The sequence below is a fragment of the Emydura macquarii genome, unplaced genomic scaffold, assembly GCF_026122565.2.
Source record: "Emydura macquarii macquarii isolate MOO-44397 ecotype Brisbane River unplaced genomic scaffold, CSIRO-AGI_Emac_v2 contig_1119, whole genome shotgun sequence".
Taxonomy (NCBI): Eukaryota; Metazoa; Chordata; order Testudines; family Chelidae; genus Emydura; species Emydura macquarii.
In genome coordinates, this window is record NW_027131256.1 from 20,052,025 (window position 1) to 20,074,513 (window position 22,489).

At 40.9% G+C, this 22,489-nt stretch overlaps 1 protein-coding gene across 4 annotated transcripts in view; it reads right to left on the reverse strand.

Annotated features, from left to right (window-relative positions):
* The window catches only part of DCAF6 (DDB1 and CUL4 associated factor 6), a 162,523-nt gene that overhangs the window by 63,706 nt on the left and 76,328 nt on the right, over positions 1 to 22,489 (reverse strand). For 2 of the 4 annotated variants that reach the window (XM_067546272.1, XM_067546271.1), the window contains exons 10-11: positions 22,220 to 22,465; positions 16,327 to 16,494 (exon numbers count right to left, since the gene is read on the reverse strand). In XM_067546272.1, the coding sequence (XP_067402373.1) occupies positions 16,327 to 16,494; positions 22,220 to 22,465 (414 nt within the window). Of the gene's footprint in view, positions 1 to 3,417; positions 3,478 to 16,326; positions 16,495 to 22,219; positions 22,466 to 22,489 lie in introns of all 4 variants that reach the window. The other 2 variants (XM_067546274.1, XM_067546273.1) reach the window with 2 other exon arrangements.

Sequence of the window (22,489 nt, forward strand, 5' to 3'; positions counted from 1 at the left end):
CTGCGATTTTGGGTAGGAACACTTGTCAGGTCAGCTCTCTAATGCTCGCTGATGTTTATGTGCAGGGGAAGCTCCTCCGGGGACCAGAGGCCTTGTGTCATGAGGTTACTGAGGTGAGATCCCCACCGAAGGACTGATGCATCTGTTACCACGGTCACCACTGGCTGGGGAGTTGCAAAGGGCACCTCTCCCATTACTGAACTGGGTTCTTTCCACCAGGACAGAGAGCCAAGGACCTGGGGCAGAACTGTGAGCACCAAGTCCAAATGACGTCTGCTGAGAGAGTACGCTGATGCCAGCCACTGTGGAAGGAGCCTGAGGTGTAGTCTTGCGTACTGTACCATGTGAGCATATGCTGCCATGTGACCCAGCAGTTTGAGGCAGACCTAAGCTGTCAGCGGGTAAGCTGTGACCTTGGAGATGAAGTCTGAGATAGTCTGGAACCGAGCTTCCAGTAGAAAGGCTCTGGCCTGGATCGAGTCGATCACCACCCTGATAAACTCTATTCTCTGAACCGGGACCACGGTTGACTTTTGCTCGTTTATCAGCAGGCCCAGCCTTTGGAAGGTGGCGCGGACTATTCTGATGCTGTGTCCAGTTGTTGAGGTAGAGATAAGGCTCAACTCCTTGGTGCCTAAGGTAGGCTGCTATAACCACCATATATTTTGTGAAAACCCAGGGCGGTGAATTGGAAGTGGCAATGGACCACTGCAAACCTTAGAAACCTACTGTGGCCAGGGAAGATGGAAATGTGAAAGTAAACCTCCTTTAAGTCGAGGGTGGCATACCAGTCTTCTGGGTCCAGGGAAGGAATGATAGAGGCTAGGGAGACCATGTGGAACCTCAACTTCTTGAGATGCTTGTTGAGGCGGCGCAAGTCCAGAATGGTCAGAGTCCCCCTTTTGCCTTCAGGATTAGGAAATATCGGGAGTAAAATCCCTTCCCCTTCAAGTCTGGCCTCCATGGCCCCCATCCTTAAGAGGGATTGTACGGAATCGCTCGTAAGAAGGGTCCCTGAAGAGGGACAGGGATGGGAGGGAGGGGTGAATAAACACCGGAGGGTATACCGAGCTGTCACCATGCTGAGGACCCAACAGTCCGATGTTATAGCAGCCCGTGCCTGGTTGAAGGGCAAAAATAAAGGGACAACTGAGTTGGAGACCTCTATGGTGGACACTGGTAAAGCGCACCCTCAAAAGGCCTGCTTGGGCCTATCCAGGTATCTCTGAGGCCCAGACTGGGAGATGGAGAGCTGTGGGAATGGATGGCACCACTTGTAACCCCTCTCTTTTTTCTTATAGGGCTTATGTCTCTGGGGTCCCAAAAACCAAGGGGATTGCTGTGGCCTGAAGTGCTTCCTGGAAGAGGAAGACACATACCGCCCCAGGGAATGCAGGGTAGCCCTAGAATCTTTCAGCTCCTGGAGCCTGGTATCAATCTGCTCTGAAAATAAGGCTGAGCCCTCAAACAGGAGGTCCTGGATAGACTGTTGGACCACCTGGGGCAAGCCAGAGGACAGAAGCCAGGAGCAGCACCTCAGTGACTGCAAAGACCACTGTCCAGGCCGCTAAGTCTATAGTGTAAAAAACCGCTTGCTAGGAGGTCCTGGCTACACTCTTGGCCTCTTCCAGGAGGGCAACAAACTCCTGCTGAGACTTCTGGGACAGGAGGTCCTTGAACTTACTCAGGGAGTCCCACAAGTTGAAATTGTAGCACCCCAACAGCACCTGTTGGTTGGCAATACAAAGTTGTAAACTTCCAGTTGAATAAACTTTTCTCCCAAAAAGATTCAGTTTTCTTTAATCCTTATGTTTGGGAGTGGAACTCACCTGCCCTTGCCTGTACCTTTCATTGGCTGCAGCCACCACCAGCGACCTTGGGGGAGGGTGGGAAAAAAAGTAGGCAAATACCTTAGCAGGCACGGAGTACTTCTTGGCCTGCTTTAACGTAGGGGCCAAAGAAGAGGGGGTTTGCCAAAGGGCCTTGACTGGCCCCAAGACCGCCTCATTAATAGGTAGGGTGATTCCAGCTGGTGCAGCTGCTGCCAAAATGTCTATCAAGGTGTGTGAGGCTTCCTTGAGTTCCTCCACCTCTAGCCCAGATTGGACGTGACCCACTTGAGAAGGTCCTGGTGGGCCGTAAAGTCATCTTATGATAGGAGACTACTGGGTCCTGCCACCGTCTCATCATGGGAGGATGATGATAAAGCTTGTACAGGGGGAGGGACTCCTTCCTCTTCCATCACCTCCACTATGTCCTCGGGGGGGCATTTCCTGGACTTTTGTTCCAGGATCGGTACTGGTGTCGGGGTCTGGTAAGGAGCATGCGGGCACCATGCTCCATCTTTTGGAGGCCACAGAGTCTAAGTGATGTGAGGGTGGCCCTTGAGCTGGGTGAAATTCCCAGGGATTCATTTGGCCATGAGCAAACACTCAAAGAAGAACAAGGAAACTTCCAAACCTTACTTGATTTCTGAGACCAAAACATCATGAAGGTTCTGAAATAGTTTAATTTTTGTTATCAACTCTACACTTCTGGGTAGCAGCTGTGACTGGAGCAGACAAGTCTCTTTTTGAACTTTCTAGTCATGTTTTGAAGATTTAAGGGCTGAGATAAGCATCCAAATCTTCTGAGGCTCACTCTGCAGGGTTGGATGGGCCCAGAGCCCAGGTTCCAGCCCAAACCCAGAAGTCTACACAGCAATCAAAAAGTCCTGCAGCCCAAGTCCTGAAAGCCCGAGTTGACTGGCATGGGCCAGCCATGGGTTTTTCTTTGCTGTGTAGACATACCCAGAGGGGACATTGGACCATTGATTACAGAGGTAAGATGATCTTAAGATATAGCAAAAATGGCACATAGGAATTGCAGCTATCAACCAACAGACTGAGGTAACAGGTGGGTGCTGCAGTGCAGCCCAGTGGTCCGGCCCCAGATTGGATGGATTTTTCTTCCTCGGTATCTGCACATGTTCCCTACATAAGTCGTGCTACTTTGGCTTTTTATGGTTAAAAGCAAGTTTCACCCAAAAGGAAACCGCCCCTAATGAGCCAAGAAGAGTCTATCATCTGTAAATACTAAATGATATATGTAATAAAAATAGAATTGCAACTTTACTTTGGCTTAAAAACAATTTTTTCTGAATTCATTTACAACGTGTCAGAGTGCAGCATGACTTTTATGTTAAAAACATCAAATTGGTGGCAAGGACAGATTTTTAAAAATAAATTTACATTAGCTCTGTAGAGCGTATAATTTTAATTTAGTATTATGGGATTTCCAGCACAGGTCTGCTTAAGGAATTCTAGTTTATGAAGATGAACAGCATGTCTATCATCATGAACTGAAATGAAAAAGAAGTCTGTTATATACATTGCAGCAAACTATGGCTGGGTATAGCGTATTTCCTGTCACACGCACCCTGTTGCTCATCAAGTGACATGAATCCAAGCTGTTTGTTAGCCACAGAGGAAGGAGACTCTGAAACAAAAATGAGATTTTAACTTAAAATATAAGCAGCAGAAAACTGCATAGCAATGTAATGATCACGTTAGCTTAAAGTAAACAAGGTAGCAATATAAAAAAGCGTTTGGGCTTGTTTCTTGAGTGGCCATAAATTTATATTAGATTTGCTACCTGTGCTACAGGAGCAAAGCCACATGCTTCAGACCATGACACATTCCTTTAGGCAAGCATTTAGTATTTTCCCTAAAAGTATGCTGACCAAATGATATGAAAGAAGCTGTGTTTTTCGCTTCCAGTTTTCAACTTATACTATAATGATTTAAGTAATTGTATCAAAAGACTTATTGTTGCAAGGATCTCAACATATTTATGGGTAGCTGGGATCAGATAACTGATCTTAAAAGAAGATGATGAACTATGGGTAGCTGGGATCAGATAACTGAGCTTAAATCAAGATGATGAACTATAATATATACCTAGAACTTCTATTGTGCCAAGAACCACACCTGAAAAGTCATGACTCCTATATTCCATGCTACCAACCACCAAACTCAACTGCATCTCCAATTAAAAAGAGAAGGTATGTCCCCCTCAGTCTTATAAGAATAAATGTGATTTAAAATGTCACAGAAGTCTCAGAGAATATTTTACTCTTCAACACGAGAATATGAAATATTAGACCAGAGTCTTCAATTGTGGTTTTAAGAATTATAAAGAATTTTTACACCTATCACCACAGAATTTAAGAGCTTAGAAGGGTTTCCAAACAGAGCAACAAACATTTTTTAAAAATGTGGCCTTTTAATGGTAAAAGCACAAAAACATCTCTAGTTCATATAACTGGATAATTAAATAGCTCTGCAGACTCTTGGCTGCAATAACCTAAGTGGAATCTGATAAAAATTGATGAAGACTTAAAATTTTTAGTTATCAAACAGCACCCTGGCAAGAGGACCTATATGAAGTCTCAATTTAAAATGGAATAGGCTCACAAAAGAAGATTTTTATGTTTGTCATTATCAGTTAACAGTTATCACTTTCAGAGCATCTCACTGCGCACACAGACTACCAATGCAAAAATTAAACATTTTTTGTGAAAGCTATTTCACTAAAGAGAACATAGATCTTATTTCTGTGACATTCCTAATATTAGGTGATGCACATAAATTAGTTTAGCATTTGAAATATATTAATAATGAATAGGCTACTGTACCCTTTGTTAATCTTCTGTTGTAAATTGATTTATTGTATGCTTACAGAGATTAAATATCCTCTATTGTAAACTTCTTTGTGGTATGCTTTACTATTATGACATTTAAATCCTGTTTAGTGGAGGCGAGGAAATGTAATGGTCTAGCCTGTTAGGTGGCTCACCCCTAGAGGTCTAGGCCAAAGTCACTATTATGGCCTGGCTGCTTTGTGCTGCAGTCATAAACCCTGCTTAAACTGACAACTGAGGATTCCCCCTGCAAAGAGGAATCCTCAGATGGCATTCCTCTCTCAGTCCGCAGTGTAGGTGAGATAGCTAGACCATCTCCTTCACCAGGTTAACCCCCAGATGTCTTGGAACTATGGGTTGTTTCAGGAAGTGCAGTGGTACAGAATAGTCCCAGGGTCAAGGGAAAATAAAAATGGCTCAAAAGACATCTTTGCCCACCTTTGTCCCAATCTTGCACCAAATACAGCTTGGTCAGAACAGAGAATCTGTCCCCTAGATCCAAATGGTGGCTTAGATCTAAAGTGAAAATGAGTCTCAGTAACAACACACTCCACCTTCCAGTATATGCAATACATTTCACAAGAGCTTCAAGAGCACCTCTAATTTACCACAGAGGTATTTACACAGTATGCTAAATTATGGGTTTAAATCATAGCGCAAGGGGTAGAAAGTGGTGTGGAGATGAACCACCTCAGTACAATTTTCCAGTGAATTGTGCCCAACTCCAGTTCCATCCAACTGCTACACTGTAGTCCTAGTGACCCACTTACACACTCAAAGGGGAGCCATGTGCCCCCTCTACCAATACAGGCTGTTTCAAGTCCTACAAATCAGCGATTTCCACTTTTACTGTATTGGAAATACTTAACTTGAACATGACCTGCAAGAATATTTAAATAAAACCGTTCTAGGGAATGTGCTAAACATCTCATGTAGCATGGTTAAGAAAAGCATTCAACACAAAGCGATTTAAAACTCACTTAGTGTTTTTCCTTTTCAAGTCCCCCAAAGTCCTAGATCACCAGCTCCTATGCCAAGTGGCACTGCAGAATGCAAAATGCTGTGACCCCCCTCCACCTCAGACAGTGAACAGAACACAAGCATGGAACCAGCCTAGAGAAGGTCAGGTAAGTGCCTCTTTTTTTAATATATGGCTTGGTTTTGTAAAACTACTGAAAATATATAACTTTAAATTCTTTATGATAAAGTTTTTGATAAAATATTAGCAAAACTGTGCCATATAGTTAAAAAAACAAAACAAAAAATAGCACTTACCTGAACCTCCATAGGCTGGGTCTATCTATGTCCCAATGCAGTTCACCACTGGTTGTGATGTCGCCAGCATACTCTAAACTGGAGCACCACTTAAAGAGGGAGTTGAAGATACATGACTTTGGGGAACCTCAAACAGAATGTAAAAGGCAATTTAGAAAGAAGTTACATGCCGAATGCTCCTCTTCTCCACTCCTGTTTAAGGCAATTAGCATTTTATTAGACCAAATTTGTGCATAATACTAATGACTTGTCTACACACAAGTTGTACTATTTTAACTACACCAGTATTCATATCAGCACAGTTAAAGCAGCATTACAGATGAATATAGGGTTTTTGGGGAATGGGTGGGTTAATAGCTGCAACAGGTTGGGATGTTCTATTCTCTCTGCACATTGTGAATAATGCATGTGTACTATTTTTTAATTTTGTATAGCATCTAGATGTTATAGCAAAGGACACCAAATAAATCTGAATAGGTCGAACACTGGACTCCCTAGCTTTTATAAATTCCTTACTCCAGCACAACTCCTAATTAAAAGAGATGCTTTCCCCAAGGGCTGAGTAAAAACCAAAGTAAGGACTTCAAGATTTGACCCTATATAAAATAAAAATATTTTTCACTGCATAAAAATGGATAAAGGCTAAACACATTTTAAATATGGGTAGGACATTCTGCTTCTGAAATGCTGCCACAATCGCACAGTACGTTAGCTGGGGGATCAGCAAGAACAAAAGATAGCTTTTACAGATGAAAGCAATATGTTTTCTGCGTCTACAAACTACAACAAGATTGGGCTTCTATTACTATAAGGAGCTGGAAGATGACTCTGGGTAAAAAAGAAAACTGAAGATACCACCTCATCCCAATCAAGGTAAAGGTGCTTACTGCATAAAAAGAACACTGCAACAATGAAGTACATTGCTTTGCTAGAGAGATCAAAAGCCAGTTTTGAGGGAGGAGAGAGAGAATAATATCAATTAGAGGGACTGTGTCTAACAATTTGTAATTAAAAGAACAGTGTAATTGAACAGTCCTGTTAAAAAAAATCACCTCCTACACCCCAAACCTCTGCTCCATTTTGAGATCCAATTTTTTTTCTAAAGATTGTGAAACAGTTAATTAACTTCTCTTTCCCCCTCCCGCATTTTTGTGTGCCACCAACGTCCTGAAGTGCCAAGATACCTAGAGAATACATATCCAGTCAGTATTGCCTGTCCATCAGAAGCAGGAAATACTGAAAATATATAGCTCTTGCCTTCAGGAAGGAAGAGACTTCCCACCCAGATCAAAACAATTTCATGAGAAGAACCCAGGAAAAGAAACTGGGAAAAGCAGGGAAGGATGTAAATTCAAGAGTATATCCTGGACTAATATTTCAATTTCCAGTGCCCAAAGGGTAGAACAATACAAATCACGGTGATTTAAATCAACAAATGGAAAACCTCAACTTAAATCATGATTTTCATAAACTTTTCCATTTGTACATCAGTTATTTTCTAAAGAAAGATGTATTCCCATTGTGTGATATAAACCACTAAATCATGCTGATTTACAACTAACAGAGGCTTTATGCTAGATTTGGTACATCTTTTTGCTACCTAGGAGGGTGTACTATATAACTTTATACATTTATTTAAGCAATCATATAGCTTAATATTTTCAGATTCTTATTAAATTGTACATGTATGTTAAAAATGGTGAATGACATATATTGCTCATTTCCTAGATAGCTCTTTGGTCATGATTTATGTCAAATTGCATTAGAATAATACCTAGAATTTAATTAAACACACGAAACAGCATATAAAATTAAATGTTATTAAACAAAACAAGTCCTTAAAATTGTACATGACCTATTGTATCATCTTTATAAACCTGGACTCAGAAGACAGTCATTTTCCCCCCGATTCTATCTTTATATAGAAAATCAGCCTTTAACTCAAAGTTAAATAGAGGCTCACAGAGTCAGCATAATTATTTTTTATTTAAATGTTTTAAGAGATTATACTAAACTTAGGCCTTAACATATTTTTCATTAAATTCAGTTTTCATTTTAAACAGGTTAATTTATAAAAAGAAAAATTTGTTATAACCTAAAAAACAAAAATAATAAAAATCTGGTTTAAAATTTTTAAAATTCCAATTTAAGTCAGATGTTGATAGCTGCTAAGTGTGCCTGAGGGAAATAAGGAAACAGACCTAATGTCTTTAAGGAGAGAAGGTATTCTAGAATGGTGGGCATGCGCCAGTGTCCTTTGGGGTTGACTATGTCAACATCAGATAGAAAACCTTTTCCACTAGGTTGTGTAGTACTTCTTAGGGGACTTCTTGCTGTTTTAAAGAGTGGTCTGACCTGCTTCTGAACATGTCTTTCCTAGGTTCAACGCCCATCCAAATACCCTGCTGTAAAATGGAGGGAGTCAGGATTGGGATGTATGTGATCTTACCCTTGTTTTGGGTCAGAAGACCTGGGAAGGATCAGATGGCAATGTATGGTTGTACTGACATTTGAAGAAGACTGGGAAACCAAAACTGTCTGGACCTTCTTGGTGTGATCAGGATAGCCATCACTCCATCCTACTGGATCTTCCTCAGGACTGCAGGGAAGAGTGGGATGGGCAGGGAAGTCTACAGTAAGTGTTTTGGTCAAAGAAACAGGAGTGCATCTCCCTTGGAACCCTGACCTGGGACCCCCTAGGGTAGTGTATTGTACATTCTGTTCTGTAAGGAAGTGAACAGGTCCCAAGACAGAGTTCCCTATTGGTGGAATATGCTTTTGGCAATGGAGTTGTGAAGTTTCCACTTGTGATCCATGTAGAAGTTCCTGCTGAAGCTGTATTGAGCATTCACTACTGAGAGAGTAATCTGGTGATGAGTATACCAGTTCCACAGATTGATAGCTTCTATGCAAAAGGAGAGGGAGGGGGAAGATTGCATTCCCCCTTGCTTGTTGATGTATAAAACTGTTGTCATGTTGTTTGATATTGCTTGAATGTGTTGAGCTTGCATTAGTGGAAGGAATTGTTTGCAAGCCTCTTGGACTGCCTTCAGTTCAAAGAGGTTAATGTGCATCCTGGACTCTCAGGGACTCCATGTTCCTTGTGTTGTATGCTCGCCAAGATGGGGCCCCTCCCCCCTAACAAAGAAACATCTGTGATTGAAGTTTTCTTAATGGGAGGGGAAGTGAAAGAGGCTCCCCCATACACATGGTCTCTGTTCTCCCATCAACTTAGAGAATCTTGCAACCTAGGCACGTTTTGCCTGCTTGGTATGTAGACCGTCGGAAACCAAGCCTGTAGGCAACGGAGGTAGTCTTTTGAAGGGTATCACATAAAAGTGCAGGATGCCATGTGACATAAGATGAGGCATTAATGAACTAATGTTTGTGGGCTCAGTATGAGCTGAGTAGCAAGATTCTTTATGGATTGAAATCTGTCCTCAGGAAGTTATGCTTTGATGTTGAAAGAGTCCAAAGTTGCTCCGATAAACTCTACAGTCTGTAAGAACTAAAACGGACGTTTCTGTGTTGACACAGAATCCCAGTGACACTAGAGAACTGAGATGAGGTTGTTCTGGTACCTCCTGATAAGATCTCCCTGTCAATAGCCAATTGTCTAGATAGGGAAAGATTGATGATCCGTGGCAACAAAAATGGGCTGCTACAACTGCCACTACCTTTGTAAATATTTCTGGTGCTGCTGTTGTTAAACCAGAGGGGAGCACCCTATATTTATAATGGCCCAGGCCTACAATAAACCTTAGGAAACTCCTGTGAGATAGCTCTCAAAGATCCCATCAAAAGAATTTCTTAATGGGAGGCTATAATTAGAAGAGATGGAGCACTATGCTTGGTCTCTTGGGTCCTCTGTTTTTTCTTTGGCTCTTCATATTTCCTCTCCCTCTGATGGTAAAGGGGTTGTGGTATTGGCCTAGGGATGTACGCTTGTGGTCTATGAAATTTCCTCTCCAGTGCTGGAGTATATATCCTTAGGGAGCAGATGGATGCCCTTCTGTTCTTCCAAGAGTGTAACTTGTGTTTTCACTGAATCATTATCAAAGGGCTTCTACTGTAGACTGAACTTTTCTGGAAAATCCCAACAAATGAAGTCAGGACTCTTGATGCATGACGACAGCCGTTGCCATCGACTGCAATGTTGCATCAGCTGCATTTACTGTAGCCTGGAGAGTGTAACAAACTTACCCTCCTCAATAAGAGTTTGAAATTGTGCTCTATCCTCCTGTGGGTGGTTGTCAGTTAATTGCTGAAATTCACCTAATTTACCAAGTTATATTTACAAATTAATGCCTGGTAACTGGCAATCCAGACCTGCAGGCTGGTTGAAGTAAAGACCTTTCTCCCAAGGCATTCCACATATTTAGCCTCCCTGACAGAGAAAGTAGAGCATGATTGATGTTGCCTCCTTCTTTCACAGTGGCAGCTTGTACAGCTAAAGAGTTTGGGGCAGGGTGTAGAAATAAAAACTCCATGTCCTTGTCTGGTACCTCCATATCTTATAGCTGCCCTTTTAGGAGTGGAGCACATTGCTTGCACATGCCAGACAGCTTTGGTGGGCTCCAAAATAACTTCATTAATACCATATTAGGCTCAACACTCTGTAAGATGTCCAGGGGCTTGTGAGGTCTCTCTCAGACTTCCTCCAGTGGGCTCTAGAGTGCATCAGCAACCTTCCTTAACAAGTCCTGAAACTGCCTGTCACCTGGTCATCTGGTAGAGAAGGCAAGGCTGGAACAACTGCCTCATCAAGAGATAAAGATACTACTGTTGAGACTAACGGAACTGTTGGATCCAGTTCCTCTCCCTCCTCTTCTATGGCTCCTGAGGAAGTTCAAGCTCCTCTCTGGGAGAAGGATGTTGTGACTCTCGATGGGATCATACTGATTCAGTGTAGCATCTGTACATATCTTATGGCCCCCAATAACAGCAGAGAGAGGGATCAAATATCAGTGCAATGGGTACCTTTTTCTGTGAGATTGCGAGGGTGCACAGGAAATTCTGGATCTTCTGTTTGAGCTAACGTCCTGTCTCTGAGGGAGTGACAATGGTCACTCAATAACATCCAACTCCTCTGAGGAGAAAGGTAGGCTCTACTTCAAATGGGAGTGCCATCAGAATCACGGATGCTGAAACCCCACACGTAGTAGATGGGATAGGAATGCAGCTTCTCCTTTCATACCATCCCTGGACTGATGGAGTCAGGATCAAATGATTAAGGAATGGGTACAATAAAATGGGAGGCTCTGGATTTGGAAGAATGATAATGCTCTCTGGGGTCATAGAACTGTCTCCACTTGCAGAGGGATGAGGACTTTTCTCCCTATGCACTATCTGAGCTGGTGTAGAAGACCCATCGATGCTGATGCCTTTTCACTGGAACATGGTAGTACCGCTGGTGCATGGCGCTTTCTGTGCCTTTCTTTGGTCAACACCAACAGATATCCGGCCTTTATCTCACAGTGTTTCTCTCTGTTTAGTGCTGATGATGTCCCCACCCAGAGCTAGTGGTTTGGTACCATGATCCTTAAGAGCTCCAGAGCTTCGGAGCAAGGCGCAAAGTGTCACCAAACTTAGATAGTGCTGGGAAAGAGGTCCTCCTCTGAAAGGGGGAATTGGGAGAGGGGATTTCTCTCTAGGTTTCTCAGGATGTTTCCTACCCTCATCATGAGCCTGAGGAGTCTAGCTCTACTTCTGTCCACCTCTGTGTCAGAGGTCGTAGTACTAGGAGGCGAACTCCTAAGCATCTCTGCCCATTGTACAGGGGTTCTGCTGGTCGAGGTCAGACTGATGGACTCATTGCATGATCCATCAGTTGTTTTCTAAATCTATATTCCTGTGCCTAGAGTATCCAGCTGTAAAAAAATCAACTAATACTGGACTTCAAAGCTATGTGACATTCTCCAAGGCACGAGAGGCACTTCTGATAGTTATTACTGATCAGGAAAGCCCTGAAGCAGGAACTACCATTCTTCAAGACAGAGAACTTGGGCATAATAGTCATTCAATATGGGGGGAAGGAGGGAATAGTATGGGAGGAACCCCTGTATCTTTAACTAGATACCATAAAAGCCAACACTAAAAATGACCTAATAAGAACTCTCTTTATAATATTTACAAGAAAAGCACTGAAGGGGAACTTCATGGACACAGAAAGGTTTCATCTCAGACCATGCAGCAGTAGAAAGGAACTGGGGAGGGGGCTGGTCCACATCACCCCATAAAACATTGGTTCAAAGCATGAGGAAGAGAAGGGCACAGGTGTAACTAACAGACACTACTATCAAAAATCTTCTACCTTAGGCACATGGAATGCCTGCGTGACCACAGTGGAATACACATAAGAATCACTACTGGAAGGAGGATAGTGGGCCTTATTTTGAATTTGAGGTACATTCTGTGGGCCAGATGAATATGATATGAAAGTATGCATCCTGCAAGTCAAGAGACATGAACCAGTCTTGAGTTTGGAGAGATGGGATGATGGAGGCAAGAATTACTATCCTGAATCTGAAATGGTGTATGTATTTGTTGAGTCTCCTTAGGTATAGGTTAGGACAAAAAAACAAACAAACAAAAAAAAAAAAACCTTTCCTCTTTGGAATTAAGAAATACCAGGAGTAGAAGCCCTTTCCTTGAATTCCTTTGGAACCTTCTCTACAGCTCCTAGATGAGGAAATGAGACCACTTCTGATTGCAACAGGCTCTTGTGAGAAGGTCCCTGAAGAGGAATAGGAAGACTTATATAGGGTTCCTTAACACCCACTGTCACAGATCCTAATAGGAGGTCTATACAATTGGGTGTAGACATCAATAATTGGTCAAGATGCATCAATATGATCACATTGGTTGAAGATAAAGGTCATCAAAGGAGTTCTGAAGAATTCAGAAGATTTATGGTAAGATTTAGATGAAGCTAAGAACTTGGGGTTCACTCTCCAAGATTCCATCTTGCTGCCAAAGACAGTAAGAGGAAACTAAGGGAGTGTCACTGCCACTCCACCCTTTATGACCTCACATGGGAGTATGAGGAGACACAGGGCACATGTGCAATGCCAATGGATATTACTACTTCCGTCTCATGTGCATGCACACCTACAGTGGAATCCACACCAATGTTCTCTCTAAATTATTTTTGTACTGAATAGGTTACATTGAGCACTACATTTTTGTCTTTGGTCAAACTTGTCCCTCCCCCCCCCCCTTTTTTTTTTTTTTTTAAGTGAGGGGTGTGTACAGGCAGGGAAAGGGGAGAGTGTGTAGGAAGTGCTACCCTGGGGTTGCTCCTCCCCAATCTCTCACATGGGTTCCTGTCCCCAGAATTTTCTCCCCAGTAACAGTCTTAGGAGCCATAGTCATTGAACTGCACCTCCTCTGGGCCAAGGATTCAGACCTCTCTGCCAGGTGCTCTCACAAAGGGGCCTTGACCACAATTCCCTCCCTGGCTACCTCTCAGCAGCAGCAGCAACCACTGCTTCCCTTGAAATGAACTGCCAGGTTGGCAGATGGGAGTGTGTCCCTCTGCTGATCTGGTTAGCCAATGCAGAGCTCAGCCAGGTCCCTCATCAGAGCTCCTGCACAAGAGACATCCTGAATGTGTCCCTGATACCAGAAGCACTTTCATTCCCTCTGCAGTGAAGAGGTGGGGCTGCATGTACCCCATCACAGTAGGAAGGAGCAGAGCAGGTTCTTACAGAGCCCCCCACACTCCTGCTGGAGCTGTGGAGAAGAGACAAAAGCAGCATGGTTTCTGACCTGTGCTGTATATAGAAGATTGTTAAATGGCCATGCAGCTTACAGGGAACACTGATCCACACTGACAAACACTCAATATAGTAGTAATACATATATCAACTTCCAGATGGAAATTTCAAAAGTAGAGTCCTGGCCTAACTTTTCTTATACTGAAGTCAGTAGGAATTTTACCACGGACATCAATAAGAGTAAAGTTAGACTAGCACATGGTGCTTCTGAAAATCCCACATTTCATCTCTGCTTTAGTATCAATATTTATTGACCCAGAACATAAATGTTAGCTTTGGCTTTGTTTATCAATGTTTATCTTTTGGGTCAATAAATCTCTATTCAGTCCATCGGAGACATGACGGCCAACATTCTCTTTTCAGAAGCACAGCACATAACAAAATTTTTACCTTTGTCCTGGCTTCCCCTGTTGGGAGTAGCTATTGAGTTCTTGTCACAGGGCATCAGAGACCACTGCTCCTGTGGTTTCCATTGTCTTCCCTGCTCTACTGGCCTTTTCCCTCACATGCAAGGAGGCAGCCACTAGTGACAACAGCAACACCAGAATGTACACCCAGTCCCCGAGGATCTGGGATCTCCAACTTCCAATCCTCTTGAAAGTTGTCCCTGGAAAAGTTTCCAGTGCTAACAAGTATGCTAAATTCAGTATCTACATATTCTAGCTGGAGCACTAGCTACAGCTATAGTTCACATTATCTGAGTGTTTCCATTCTATGATCTTACTTTCAGTAGTGTATAACTTTCTAAAACATTAATCTTTCACAAGGAACAGTCTATGCTCAGTCATTGCTCAAAGAATGTTTTTGGGGTTTTTTAAAAGGAAAACTGAAAAGAAATGCTATTCCACTAATAAAAGTGGCAAAACCAGGGGAGAGGGGAGGAGGAGAAGGTAAGAAATGAAGAGGGGTAGAAAGTTAAAATTTGACAGGTAAATAGCTTTTTCATGAGGAAAGGTGTCTGTGTTCTTGTAAAAATAGTTTTTGATTTAGCTGAATTAAGAATTCCATAATTTATATGAATTCAGACTTGTGCAGTAGTTAAATGATGGAACTTATTAAAATATTTCAACATTCTAAATGATAGGAGGTTACACTGTGCTTGTATGCACAGTTAACTAAAGCTCACGGTATGAATGCAGTAAGCCACTCCTCATTCAACACACAAAGAGACATGGGGTTCATAAAGTTTTCCATGTGACCTGGCACTGCAAACAGTTTTGCGTGCAAGACATTTTTTTCAACATCATAGCAGGCAAATCTGGTTTTGCTTCTAATAGTCTAATGCCACCTACCCAAATACTCTAGGTAAATGCTAAAAGGTTAAAGACCAGATTGTGTAACCCTTACTTATGGTTCCAATGGAACTACTCAAGGTGAATAAGGGTGACAATTTGGCCCTATAAAAAGAAAAAAATGAGAGTCTATACAAAAATGCAGTATATATTAAGAGAATGTTAAATCTGCGAAGTTAAGCATTCATAATTCAGGAATGGCAAAGTTAAGGCTGCGTATGCACAAGTTGCATGATTACAGCACGTCTGGTGAATCCCTGTTCAAAACAGCTGATAACTTCTAATTATTTCTGGGATTGAGAATTTTAGTCAAGATCTGGTGAATAGGTATTTCTTGGGTTGACGATAGCAATCCATTAAGGTTTATTCCAAACTCCTAATATCCCCACAAAGAAATGAGTGGCACAAATTGTATATGGGTGCACGATTCCTGTGAGATAGAACTGAGAAGAGGAAAGGTGTTTTCAATTCCTTGTTATATCTGTCAAAAATTAACTTCAGATATAAAGTAATTAGCAAATTCTGTAAAAATAGGATTTACAAATGATTAATGAGCATTTTTATATTCAGCATGCTTATTGATCTGCTAGTCAATACCACATCACTCCAGTTCGGCATCACTTTGTCTATTTTAAGATATGGGATAAGTTTAAAAGCAAGAGAGCTGAAAGCCAAGATACAGCAGCCTTTTATTAGAGGCATTTTTACAATGAGCATAGCACAAATGCTTATTCTGAAGGAAATGTTTAGTGCTAAGCAAAAATATCTACATATGCTTTTAGTTTATTTGATCATTACTGTGAAACTGTTTAGAGCCAATAAGCCCAGAATGTAGCCTACTGGGTCTTAACATGGCTCACCAACACACTCCTCTTTAATATAAAAGTGTAGCTTTGGGTGCTTATGTGTCAACATATATTACTCCATTTAGATTAGAGCAACTTTCACTATTCATTTTTCTAACAAGCGCTGCTTAAATAACTCCATTTCTGGCTATGTGCAATGCTCAACTACCTTCTGGAAAGTTGCCAATGTGATCCTATTTGGGCAAAATTTGACTGCTGTGGCCTGCTATTCAGAACCTACTAAATGTAACTATGTATCACAAATATATTAGGAAAATAATACAGTAATGCTGCTATTAGTGTGTATCTAATTGTGATAACACCACCACACGCAAGGTAAAGACGAGCAGCAAGTGCATTATCTGTTTTGTTCTGAAGATGAAGCATCTCAGCAAACAATAGCAGCACAAACTATAACTACATCAGCTGCTTAAGAAACCTTGACAAATGACAACCTGAAGTCTGAGGGTCCTGTGAGGAGCCCTTAGGGGAAGGCTGATCAGAGGTGGAGGACTGTGGTGCTGAACCCTCAGCTAGCTCTCGCTGTCTCTGTTGTTCAGCCTTCTTAAGCCTCAGTCGCTGCAGACCCCTACGGAGTATAGCTAACTCAGGTGCCATTAATTCTGACAGACAGGGAAAAAAAAGGTGTAAAAGAAAAAGGCAAAGAACATACGATAAAAAGAACAAACAACTGAAGAGCAAGGCAACAGACCCTAGGAGGATTAAAAATATGGTATTTCTTTTACATGGCAGATTATTAATATGTAATAAATTAGAAGTGCAAACAAAATATGTTTATTTAAATTTGGGATTTTCCCCTTTCTAAATGCATGAATCACAGGCAGTGTTTAATTTATAATTATAGAGGTGGCAGGGCTCAAGCAATTTTTTACATTCATAACTGATGCAGCAAGCCCAGAGGCACCAGGGCTATGAACTGCCAAGCCTAGAAGTTAAGCACTGATGATCACAGGATGTATGAAGTTCAGTTTTCATGCTACATACCCTCCCCCACATTCCCAATCATTTAAATAAACTGAAGAAAATTTAAAAATGAAATAGACCAGGATGGATTTAAAATTTAAAAAAACCCTAAATACAAGTTCCTGGTATGCCTATCCAAATCAGTGTTCTCAACAAGTAAAAAGTTATGCAGCCTTAATCCATCAGATAAAACTTCGAAGACACTTACTTTAATGGTTTTATTTTAAAATGTCATTTTAACCAAATGGTTATATAATCCCAACTGCCAAAAGAAAAAAATATGTGGGAAGGGGATTATGGACAGAGGTGATAGATGTCCAAGCAGAAAGCAGCAATTTTTAACATTGTGTAAACTATTTTCTGGTAGCCTTCAATTCATACACTCCCCATATATGAACCTTAAAATAAAATTTGGAAATACTGCTAACTGGGTCTATAAAGAGGTAACTCAAAAGGATCACCAAGGTTTCCTGCTACTGTCCTTTTAGTCAATAATCTCTCTTTAGATACCATTTTAAAGACGTAATTATTTTCACCTGATCTCTTCCTACTACTTGTCAGTTACACATTTTTCCTTCAGGTACCAGTCCCTTCTCTGATTCACGAATACTTACTGAAATAGACCATTACTACCCAGAGTCTAAGCTGTTTCTCCTCCTTCCCATACTCTATTCAGGTTTCGTCTGGTCTTGGGTTCTTAGTGTCTCTTGCCTAATATCATTTCTGGATATTACAACCAATCATTTGGTGGCTGATGATGAAATGTAACAGGAAGAAAAAAGGAAAACATTTATCCTAACGGACCCCAGCATGCAGAACAGATATACCAGGAGTGGTTCTCAAATAACAGAAAACCTGGTATCTTGGGGAATCAAAGCTCCAAGTATGTTTTAATTATTTTTTAAAATTATTTCTCAATTGTGGCTAAAATTGTGGTTTCCAGTATTTGTTAAGGATTCAGTTCCACTTAGCCCAGAATCATGGTTTTATACAAATCATTAAAAATTAACCCTCACATTTTAAAAAGACCAATTTGTCTTGCATGTGAATTTCTGCTCCACTAAATCCTTTAATACCAGTCAGAACTTTTAAGCAAAAGTTCATCTTGCCAGCAAATGGAGTGAGAAAACAAAATAAATACTAATGGCACTTCCTCAGTTCAAAATAAGGTAAAACTTGCTTAAAATTGGGACAAACTTCTAAATTCACTTTTAGCCCAATTAATTTGATCATCTACTATAAAGGAAGTGTATCCAAAAACACAATCAATGTGTGTGTGCGTCTTTGTTACTCAGTTTAAGGAAATAAATGTGATTACGTTTTAAGTATGGGTTGTTGCATAAAACTGAGTAGCTTACAATTTATCAGTAGTTTAAAACAGCAGCACACTATAATTACTATGGAAACCATCGTATTAATGGACATTTCCTAGTTTCTGTTGAAAGAGACAGGCAGCGCAAAACCTAAAACTAATTTGTTTACTTTATACCCATATTAACAACCTTTTGTAAGTGACAGGGCAATAAAAATCTCTATTAGCTATGATTTTCCCCTTAAAGAAAAGAAAATTAATGCAATTTTACAATTAAAAACAATTTCCAGTGATTTGTCTCACTACAGCAGCTTTAGCAATGGTCTACAACACATTTCAGTGGCTTCAACTTTACTTCTCTAACAGAATAAACAAGTTTCAGATGAAGCATCTAATGTGACAAAGATCCCATGTTGTATTATTTTTGTGCTGGCTATTGTCTACATAGATTGTTTTTCAAAATGTAGAAGGACAAGAGTATTTCTAAAATAGGAAATCGGGCATCCATCATATGATATACTTTGAGGACAACATAGCAGGCAAAGGATTTAAATATGAATTATGATTCAAATGTACAGTAATAAAATGTTATAGTTTCAAAGGGGAGGAAAGCAATGTAGCGAATTATAAAACAGAGCAGTGAAAACTATTTGCTTAGTAGTCCATTCTCCTGTACCCTCACGAATTCATGCTCCATTACTATAAAGTCACCCTGATCCGCAAGATGGTGATTGCCCTTACACTCACACTCATTAAAACTTTGCTGTCCCCTCCAAACAAGCATCAGTCATTGTCCTCTCCAAACTGATGGCTGGATCATCTTTGGCTTTTCCTCTCGAGATTTCTAATCCCGCCCCACCCAATCATCTCTCCCCTTTAGGTTTTGCAATCTTCTACTGTTTGCCCTTCCTCCTCTTCACCATTGTTTTCAAAATACTACTGTTACTATCCTCTTTTCCCTCTCTGGTCATTCACACCGCTGCATGCCCTACCACCCTGCCTCTTAACTTAAATTCTCCATCCCTCCATGATCCAACGGTACTCCTACACCTTACATCTCATTTCCTTCTACTCTCCCTATTCACTCTCTATGTTCCCCACCCATCCCTTCTGCCTTACTGCTACCTCATCCTCTTCAGCTTTATGCCTTCTATCCAGCTGCCTTTTGCTCCTGGAACATTCTCCTGCCCTCATCTGCCAAAAGCCCTCTTCTTCCTTCAAATCCCTCCTGAAAACCAAGTTCTCCTAGGAATCTTTCCTCAGCAATAAGTTTCCTATTCACTCACTTCCCTTCATTGTTTTTCTGTGTCTTGCCTATCTTAGGCTAAGTTCCTTGGAGCAAGGAACGTATCTTATATATGTTTGTGGACCTAACTCTACAGGTATGGTGTTCTATAATTGATCTGTAATAAACAGCTTTAAAAAATACCACACAGAGTTTGGTTTTAAATTCTGATGAATATGGAACTATTCTGGGTTTTTTTTAAAAAGCAATCTTTCAGTATTTAACACCATACTGTCAAATGTTATTTACTTCAGCAAGTCACTTCTCTCTGTGTGAGCAGATACAGCTGTAGATACTAGCCAACTCTCTACGTGCAACTCTCTACGTGAAATTTACTATCTCAGTTGATCATGTTGTTTTTGACCAGTAAGTTACTACTGTAATCGCTGCTATAGAAGAGATGCTGGTGATTCAAAAAGTGACATTTTTTTCATATGCAGAACTGAACTAACATCTGGACATAGCATTCAGAAGTACTGTAAGAAAAACTTTTCTGGATGAGACATAAAACTGAAATCCTAACCAGTTGTGGTCAAAGATCCCATTAAACATAACTACAATAAGTTTAAAATATCTACTGCTCTCAGAAGTCATACGATCTTTCAAATCTGATGTACAGCAAATTTCCATTAATCTTTTTGGTGAAGGTTGCGTAATTCCCAGTTTGATGAGAGTCTGACATTGGAAGTGGTGCAGAGAGAGTACTGGGAAATAATGGTATCAGTTGGACTCCACATGCTGGCATGAGAAACTTTTACCCAAAGTTTCAGACTTACTCAATGAAATACAGAAGGAAAAATTTGTTCAAGTGTATTCTGTAGGAGAGATGTCAAAAAAATGCCGGTACAAAAATACATAATGTAGGAGGAGATTCTCTGTAACAGTTGTCATTATACAACCCACAGAGTTTAATAAAGTAGCCTGCAGCAGTTCACTTTAACATAGTAGATGCAGCCATGGAGACGACAGGCCCCAGTATACAGTGACATATAATGAACAGAGCAAAACACCAGTCAGATCAATACTGGGATTTGCAGTCGTTAGCAGCCATCTCTCGGTATCATGCAAGAGGGTGGCTGAAATCTGCTGCATTTTCTGTATAGCAAAGCAATTGAGCTTTTGGCAATTTGTGAATATAAACCTTGGTTGGCATTGTATCAGCACCAATATGCTGTGTGCCAAAGCTATAGGTAACTGAAAGCCTCTAATATTCAGTAAAATGGGTTCCTGCCTCTCTCATTTATTAGAAATGTGGTTCAAGTACAATTTTTGCTAACTGTTTACTTTCTCTATTAGGTAAAGTTAACTGGGGCGCCAGACTAATATTGGTGTATTTTAAAGTTTTGTTTTTGTTTTTTTTAAATTACCTTTAATAAACATCCATTTATATCTTTAGCTCATCTTTCTTCCATGTTTCAGCCCTGGCATGCCCCTTTCTGACAATGTCCCAGAAGGGTCTGACTGCAGCAGCCATACCACAGTGAATGGCACTCTCTTTCCTCTTATGGCTGCTTCTCAAAGAAGATGGGGAGATGGGAAAAATCTCCTCTCTCCCTCATCCCAGCACATCCACTCAGGGCCTGGGAGAGTTGGAATCAGTCATCTCTTCCAAAGACAGCAACACACAATGCCTGCAATAAGTATCAGAAGAGAGAGGGTGGACCTTATACAGCATTGCCTGCCCCAGATGCTCAAAAATCACAAGTCAAGCCACAAAAAACCCATGAGATTAAAAACAAATAATAAGGGAGGGCCAAAGGTTATTTGCCCTCTAGTTTCTCAATCTTTTGGGTGCACTAAGGTCACTTCTTCAAGCTTTTCTCTGTAGCCATAAGGACTTTTTTTTTTTTTTTTTTTAATGAAAGCTGACATTCTCATGTAACACACAACTCTAGCAGCTCTACGAAACATGTAGGGACTCTACGAAACACACCAATTACTGAGAGACTTGTGAGAAAATTGTAATAGTTGGCAACACACCTCTGTAAGTAGTGTCCCTGGCTAGCTCCTGTGCACCCACAGGTATCCAGAACAAACAGTGCCTCTTCTGTGTATTGGTGTGAAGGGGTGTGACTCAGCACTATAGCTCTCCCCCTCAAAGGGATCATTGATATTAACAACTAGGCAAAATTCTCCTTTCATTTATACCAATTTAAATGTAAATCTCCATTTAAGACAATGGAGCTACTCTAGTTTCAATATTAGAAGAATAGAATAGAATTTAACCCATTAAATGGGACAGAATACACTACAAAGTGAACCATGTCCACCCAGATATTTTCAACAGACAAAGCAACGCTGCCCTAGTTGATTCTGGCATGGCTTCTATAGGTCCTGGGTGTATATACTGGCAGAAGGGACATATCATTCCAGACTTACTTTGATGAGCAACAGGTGACAGATTTTGCTATTCACTGTGTTGGAGCTACTGCAGCCAAATCTCAGCAGGAGGGGTAGGGTGTCTACTTATATACCCTGAAGAAAATAGTTAAACAATACAAAATATAGTTTTCTTCCCCCAAAAAAGTACAATTAATTTTTAAAAACAAGATTAATAATTCTACTTGAGATTCTCTCTGGGAAAGTACATTTTTATAGCCACAATTTAGAGTACCAGGTAGCAATAGAAGTACCTAATCCACATTCAAGACATGCATGACCTCAACAAGACTATAAATCAATTACCAAATAATGCCAAAAATAAAATTGCAGTTTATTATTTAAGTAATTTGTTAAACCATGGCATATTGGATGGATTTCTCCTCACCAGACTGATGGAGTGTAGGATGAGCAGAGGCCTCCAAAGATTGTCTTTGTTCATTGTCAGGCGAGGACAGTAAGGATGTGGAAGGGGGGCTTTCCATTGAGGGAGACGTTGAAGGAGCTTGGGCTGACATTGTAGAGGATGAAGAGGATGGAAGTTGTTCAGGACCATCCACTTCCATTGTAGTCTCTGATTCAGCACTTGGTGGTACATTGCTAGTAATGGTGGCATCTGGTCGACTAGTTCCACCTTTGGGAAAAAAATAGCAAACCC